At 42.6% G+C, this 7,749-nt stretch overlaps 1 protein-coding gene across 1 annotated transcript; it reads left to right on the plus strand.

Moving 5' to 3' along the window:
* Positions 1–1,164: 1,164 nt before the first annotated feature.
* On the plus strand, positions 1,165–2,100 carry Or2y1e (olfactory receptor family 2 subfamily Y member 1E). The gene has a single exon (NM_001000000.1). It carries the CDS (start codon positions 1,165–1,167, stop codon positions 2,098–2,100), a length of 936 nt encoding a protein of 311 aa, NP_001000000.1.
* The last annotated feature ends 5,649 nt before the right edge of the window (positions 2,101–7,749 follow it).

Raw genomic sequence — 7,749 nt, forward strand, 5'->3', positions numbered from 1 at the left:
ACCAACCAGATGCCCCAGAGCTCTCAGGGACTAAACCACCAACCAAAGAGTTCACATGGAGTGACCCATGGCTCCATCAGCAGATGTAGTAGAAGATGACCTTGTCAGGCATCAATGGGAGGAGAGTTCCTTGTTCCTGTGAAGGTGTGATGCCAGGGTGGGGAGGCTGGAGGGAGTGGATGGGTTGTAGGGGAGCACCCTTGTAGAAGCAGGGGTAGGGGGAGATGGGATAGGGAGTTTCCGCAGGGGAAATTGGGAAAGGGGGTAACATTTGAAATGTAAATAAAGATAATATCCAATAAAAGAAAAGAAAAAAAGTTGCACTCATTTGTCACCCTCAGTACCATAAAGGCAGGTGACAATGTTTACACATTATTTTTGTGGAAAAACACTAATACTTATTTTTATATTTGGTCTGTCCTCGATTACAGAGTTGCTCCTGGTGGGACAGACACATGTAGCATGGATGTTATCAAGTGAACAGGGAGAGCTAGAAAGAAATAGTTTAATGAGCATTTGGATAGAGAAGAAAAACCCCTTTCTGTGGAGTTGAATTACAATCTTATTTGAAGGACCAAGGTCAAGCAGGGGCACTGTTCTTACTTGTCACAAGGAACACATTTCTTGCTATTTTCCCCCCAAAGAAATGAAACTGCTTGTCAGTGTTTTGTGGCAGATGGCAGCGACTGTGAGTGGGACTCCAGGATGTGGGTACTGACAATATCCATGGTGCAGAAGGAGGCCAAGGAGGACCCAGGGGTCAACATTGTGATCGCCATCTGCCTGAGCCTGGATTCAGATCTGTAAGAAGCTAACAAATAGATCAAGCGAAGGAACGGAAGATAACGGAGAATGCTATGGTATGTGTGCAGGCCTTGGACATTCAAAGCACTCCTTTACTTTTGAACAAGATCAGATCCACAAGACTCAAGGGTCTTGGGACAAATAGGTGAGCTATAGTTCAAAGAAAGGGGACATTACTGCTAATCCCGAGACCTTCAGTCTATAGAAGAGAAACTAGGAATGGGACACTGGATAAAATAGAATTGAATAATGAAATAGATGATTTAGGATTGCTTGGAAAAGGCTTCGAACAATGTCTTGATCCAATTTTTTTCATCAGATACATTGAATTGTCTTCTGCTAGTGTGCAGGACAAAGGGTATGGGAAGCTTCAACGCCAGTTTGGATAAAGGCTTCATTTTGGTGGGCTTCTCAGACTGGCCTCAATTAGAACTCATTCTTTTTATCTACGTTTTGATTTTCTACTCCTTAACTCTCTTTGGCAATACCACCATCATTGTTCTGTCACATCTGGACCTTCGGTTACACACCCCTATGTACTTCTTCCTCTCACACCTCTCCTTCCTGGACCTCTGCTACACCACCAGCACTGTGCCCCAGCTCCTCATCAATATTGAGGGACATGACCAAACCATCACCTATGGAAGGTGTGTGGCCCAGCTGTTCAGTGTCCTTGCCCTGGGCTCCACAGAGAGTATGCTTCTAGTAGTGATGGCCTTTGACCGCTATGCGGCTGTGTGTCGTCCTCTCCTCTACACAACCATTATGCACCCTCTTCTGTGCCAGGCTTTGGCTATCTCATCATGGGTTGCAGGCCTCGTGAACTCTCTGATCCAGACAGGTCTCATGATGGCCATGCCTCTCTGCAGGTATCGGCTGAATCATTTCTTCTGTGAGATGCCTGTGTTCCTCAAGTTGGCCTGCAAAGATACAGCTGGAACAGAGGCCAAGATGTTTGTGGCTAGAGCCATCATCTTGGTCTTTCCCGCAACCTTGATTCTAGGATCTTATGCACACATTGCTAGGGCTGTGTTGAAGGTCAAGTCAATATCTGGCCGCAGAAAAGCTTTTGGGACTTGTGGCTCGCACCTCCTTGTGGTTTCTATGTTTTATGGCTCAACCATCTACACATACTTGCAACCAAATGACAGTTATTCTGAGAATGAGGGAAAGTTTGTTGCCCTTTTTTATACTATAGTCACCCCCATGCTCAACCCTCTGATCTATACCCTGAGGAACAAGGATGTGAAAGGGGCTCTGTGGAAGGTGCTAGGGAGAGGCACAGATTCTAGGTAGTTAAAGATAATGAAACAAAACAAAACATTTTCTTTCTGCAATGGCTCCAAGATAATTGAGCCCATCCATAGGTCTCTAGGAAACAATCTTTCTGGGCTTGTGAAGAAGAAAAGTTTCATTGGAAAAGAGAAGGGGATAAAAAAAAGATAACATGGGATGAAATAACCAAAATTTAGATGTACACTTATGAAGCTGTCAAACATAAGAAGCGTGTCCTCAGTAGGCACCAGGGCTTGCTGCCTTCCTCGTGGGAATTTGGAAGTGAGGAGTTACTATGGTTCGTTTTAAGTCACTGTCTGGTCATTGCTCAACAGTTGGTAAGTGATGGCTGCATAGCCTTCCCAAACAACAACAACAATAAGAAAACCAAAACAAAACTATGATACTTGGAGAAAATGATCAGACCCTGAACACTGCCATTTCACAAAGTATGTGACTTTTAGTCATGGGTTCATTTACTTAAATGGAGCAACCTCACAGCCTGCCTCTAGTGACACATCTCCCCCCATAAGGCCACACCTCCTCATCCTTCCCAAAGAGTTTCATCAACTGGAGACCATGCATTCAAATATGTGTACCTATGGGGGGTGTTCTCATTGAGACTACCATACTTTCCCCCTGATGGCCTTGGTCTGCAAGCTGAAAAGCCCTGGACTTTGCAATTGCTGTCACATATATTTGCACATACACCTTGCTGGAGTTCTGAGTTTCAGTTTCCTTTTTGGTAAAATGAGCATGATATTAATCATTATCAGCATTTGATGTGTAGTGTATATGCAACAAACCTTCTCATTTCCTGTTCCTCTTGTTAAATATAAAATAAAGTAGCTTAGTGTATCTTTTCTCAAACTCTCTCTCTCTCTCTCTCTCTCTCTCTCACAGACACACACACACACACACAACACACAGTGGAGAGGGTGAGTGCAATCAGATTGTATCATATACTTGTCTGGATTGTCAATGATTACATTTAATAAACAAGCTCTAGTCATATGATATATCTTTCAGTATTGAAGATCTCTACCCCTTCTCTCCTAGGATTTGACTGTGAATAACTTGAGAAAGTCTTTCACATAAGCACTGGAGCTCTGCACACACATCTTCCGTGCCTCATTGTCTGAAAAAAAACAATATAATAAAAAATGATTCTATGACTTCTTTCTCAAAACATAACAGTCAAACTGCAGAATTTTGATGTCATGAAATTCTATACAGCAATTAAGAAGAAAACTGCCCCAGGGGACAGCCATTTTTGCTTACTGCTCATTTCTTCTATTTTATCTCCATTGGGATATATTTTTAGGAGTGAGTGGGAAAGATTTTCATGCTCAGAACAGAAGGTATCTCATTTTAATCATGGCTTGCCCTACTTGCTAATTTCTTGTCACAGACAACTTAGAACATGAGTTTGTGCTTAAGAATCTAAAGTGTTGGTAGGACTTCCTATCTTTCCTTCCCCTCGCTCCTCCTTCTCCTTCTTCTACTCCCTTCTCCTTCTTCTTCCTCTTCTTCCTCTTCTTCCTCCTCTCTCTCTCTCTCTCTCTCTCTCTCTCTCTCTCTCTCTCTCTCTTCCTGGCAAGCTATCTCACTATGTAGGGCATCAGAATCACAGACATCCTCCTGCCTCTGCCTTCCAAATGCCAGTCCTACTCAGATAGGACTTTATACTCCATAGCTTGCTCATCTTAAGCAAAGATAGGTTAGCAGGATGTAACACAAGAAGATAAGTTTGATTTAATGTCATCATTAATGACACTTTTTTGGGTGTGAGCTTAGCCTTAAATCATTTCTCCAGCTTAATCTATGAGCATGTTTTTAAATTTTTTGAGCATTTTTATTTAAAAGTTTCATACACCATATTTTTAAATGATTTATTTATTTTTTTATTAACTTGAGTATTTCTTATATACATTTCGAGTGTTATTCCCTTTCCCGGTTTCCGGGCAAACATCCCCCTCCCCCCTCCCCTTCCTTATGGGTGTTCCCCTCCCAACCCTCCCCCCATTGCCGCCCTCCCCCCCATAGTCTAGTTCACTGGGGGTTCAGTCTTAGCAGGACCCAGGGCTTCCCCTTCCACTGGTGCTCTTACTAGGATATTCATTGCTACCTATGGGGTCAGAGTCCAGGGTCAGTCCATGCATAGTCTTTAGGTAGTGGCTTAGTCCCTGGAAGCTCTGGTTGCTTGGCATTGTTGTACTTTTGGGGTCTCGAGCCCCTTAAAGCTCTTCCAGTTCTTTCTCTGATTCCTTCAACGGGGGACCTATTCTCAGTTCAGTGGTTTGCTGCTGGCATTCGCCTCTGTATTTGCTGTATTCTGGCTGTGTCTCTCAGGAGCGATCTACATCCGGCTCCTGTCGGTCTGCACTTCTTTGCTTCATCCATCTTGTCTAATTGGGTGGCTGTATATGTATGGGCCACATGTGGGGCAGGCTCTGAATGGGTGTTCCTTCAGTCTCTGTTTTAATCTTTGCCTCTCCCTTCCCTGCCAAGGGTATTCTTTTTCCTCATTTAAAGAAGGAGTGAAGCATTCACATTTTGATCATCCGTCTTGAGTTTCGTTTGTTCTAGGGATCTAGGGTAATTCAAGCATTTGGGCTAATAGCCACTTATCAATGAGTGCATACCATGTATGTCTTTCTGTGATTGGGTTAGCTCACTCAGGATGATATTTTCCAGTTCCAACCATTTGCCTACGAATTTCATAAACTCGTTGTTTTTGATAGCTGAGTAATATTCCATTGTGTAGATGTACCACATTTTCTGTATCCATTCCTCTGTTGAAGGGCATCTGGGTTCTTTCCAGTTTCTGGCTATTATAAATAAGGCTGCAATGAACATAGTGGAGCACGTGTCTCTTTTATATGTTGAGGCATCTTTTGGGTATATGCCCAAGAGAGGTATAGCTGGATCCTCAGGCAGTTCAATGTCCAATTTTCTGAGGAACCTCCAGACTGATTTCCAGAATGGTTGTATCAGTCTGCAATCCCACCAACAATGGAGGAGTGTTCCTCTTTCTCCACATCCTCGCCAGCATCTGCTGTCACCTGAGTTTTTGATCTTAGCCATTCTCACTGGTGTGAGGTGAAATCTCAGGGTTGTTTTGATTTGCATTTCCCTTATGACTAAAGATGTTGAACATTTCTTTAGGTGTTTCTCAGCCATTCGGCATTCCTCAGCTGTGAATTCTTTGTTTAGCTCTGAGCCCCATTTTTTAATAGGGTTATTTGTTTCCCTGCGGTCTAACTTCTTGAGTTCTTTGTATATTTTGGATATAAGGCCTCTATCTGTTGTAGGATTGGTAAAGATCTTTTCCCAATCTGTTGGTTGCCGTTTTGTCCTAACCACAGTGTCCTTTGCCTTACAGAAGCTTTGCAGTTTTATGAGATCCCATTTGTCGATTCTTGATCTTAGAGCGTAAGCCATTGGTGTTTTGTTCAGGAAATTTTTTCCAGTGCCCATGTGTTCCAGATGCTTCCCTAGTTTTTCTTCTATTAGTTTGAGTGTGTCTGGTTTGATGTGGAGGTCCTTGATCCACTTGGACTTAAGCTTTGTACAGGGTGATAAGCATGGATCGATCTGCATTCTTCTACATGTTGCCCTCCAGTTGAACCAGCACCATTTGCTGAAAATGCTATCTTTTTTCCATTGGATGGTTTTGGCTCCTTTGTCAAAAATCAAGTGACCATAGGTGTGTGGGTTCATTTCTGGGTCTTCAATTCAATTCCATTGGTCTATGATTTATTTATTTTTGTTGGTGCATTGGTGTTTTGCCTCTATGTGTGTTTGTGTGAGTGTGTTGGATCCCCTGGAACTGGAGTTAGAGAGTTGTGAGCTGCCATGAAGGTGCTGGAATTGAACGTGGGTCCTCTGGAAGAGCAGTCAGTATTCTCAACTGCTGAGCCATCTCCCCAGCCCTCCCCCCATACAATATATTTTTATTATATTTTTTCCTCCACTAACTCCTCACAGATCTTTCCCACCCTTTTTCAAATATGTTTTTAAATTATTTTTTTATTTTTCATATTCATTTGTATTTTGTCTGCATGTTTGTCAGTGTGAGGGTGTTGGATCCAGTGGAACTGAAATTAATCACAGACAATTATCAGCTGACATGTGGGTGCTGGGAATTGAACTCAGGACCTCTGGAGGAGCAGGCAGTGCTTTTAACTACTGGGCCATCTCTCCAGCCCCTTCCTTACCTCTTACTCACCTGTGTTCTTTCTTTCTCTAAGCAAAGCAAAACAAAACTCAAAATCAAATCAACCAACCAAAAATATTAAGACAAAAATACAAAAACAAAACAAAACAAAAAGTGTGCACATCACACACACACACACACACACACACACACACACACACACACACCACGGAGTATGTTTAATGTTGGCAAACTTCTCCCGGGCGTAAAGTCTGCCTTGGAGTGTGGTTGATATACCCAGGAACACCCCTTTGGGAAAACTGATTTCCCCTTTCTCAGGGAGTATTAATTGCAAATAGCATCTTAGTTAAGGATGAGGCTTTGGACTGACACACATATAAACTCATACAGATTGTGACAGCATGAACAGGACCCACACAGGTTCAAACCAGCCAAACTCTGAGAAGGAGAGATAGACACAGTCCCACCCCTAACCAAGACACTGTGAGCATCTTTGATCAATGTCCTTCTCACTTGTTTTCAATCCAAATAATGAAAGATAATACAATATTTTTCCCTTGGAGAAGACAAAGGAAGCATACTTTACTGTTGCTCAGAAGTAATTGTGCACCAGTAGGAGTGTATCTCACAGTACAACACTGAACCTTAGGATCTCAGCCAGCTTCTCAAACAGAGTGCCCAGGCCCAATTCATCTGTGAAAGAGCATTCCTGGAAATGCACTGAGTCAGTTTCCCTCAGGTGACCTGGGATACTTTCAGAATACTTCTGAGAAGGATGCCACCAGATAGATATTCCTCTGGCAAATCATGCAAAATGGGACCTCTTACTTTATTGCCTTCCACCGGCTGTTCTTGAAGGCCGTCAATCAAATGGAGCTATTGGGCTCTTCAAAATACCTCCCCCTCCAAACATATGTGCTGAGTGTAATTCAAACACTCTACCCATTAGGCATTCTGAGAGGCTATTGTACCACAGAGTTTCTACTGATGGTCTCTACTGCTCCTGTGCATGTATCCCAGATGCAAATCAGACTTCATGAGATATCGAAGCCACAAAAATTTTAGCACAGAAAGTGGGGTGTGGATTTACAGGTGGTACTGGGGCTGGGGCTATGAACTGTTCAAACTCTAGCAAGCAACTCATAGTCAACAATTTTTCACTCTATTCCTTCTTGATCAGTGTTCAACCCCAAACAAAACAGCTTCACTGTACTCAGTTCAGGAGCCAATAACCTGATATCTATTTGTTTCTGTATAGGTGATGATTTTTGGTATGTAAGGCTCATTGGGTGTAACCTGTAGTGACAGGGATAGCTGCTTCCTCATCCCAGAAAGCAGATACAAGATTGTTGTCTTTATGAGGCAACTTTGTGACACGTTCTTTGCTTTTGCAGATCTTGTACACAGATTTGTTTTGTCTTTTAATTCTTTGATTGAAAATCGATTTTTTGTTACATAATATATCCTGATTACAGTTTCTCCTCCCTGTA

This window comes from Rattus norvegicus, chromosome 10, assembly GCF_036323735.1.
Source record: "Rattus norvegicus strain BN/NHsdMcwi chromosome 10, GRCr8, whole genome shotgun sequence".
In the NCBI taxonomy this organism is placed as follows: Eukaryota; Metazoa; Chordata; class Mammalia; order Rodentia; family Muridae; genus Rattus; species Rattus norvegicus.

Bases quoted from the DNA above. Each gene is read 5' to 3' on its own strand.
- Or2y1e (NM_001000000.1), top strand. From the start codon at position 1,165: ATGGGAAGCTTCAACGCCAGTTTGGATAAAGGCTTCATTTTGGTGGGC.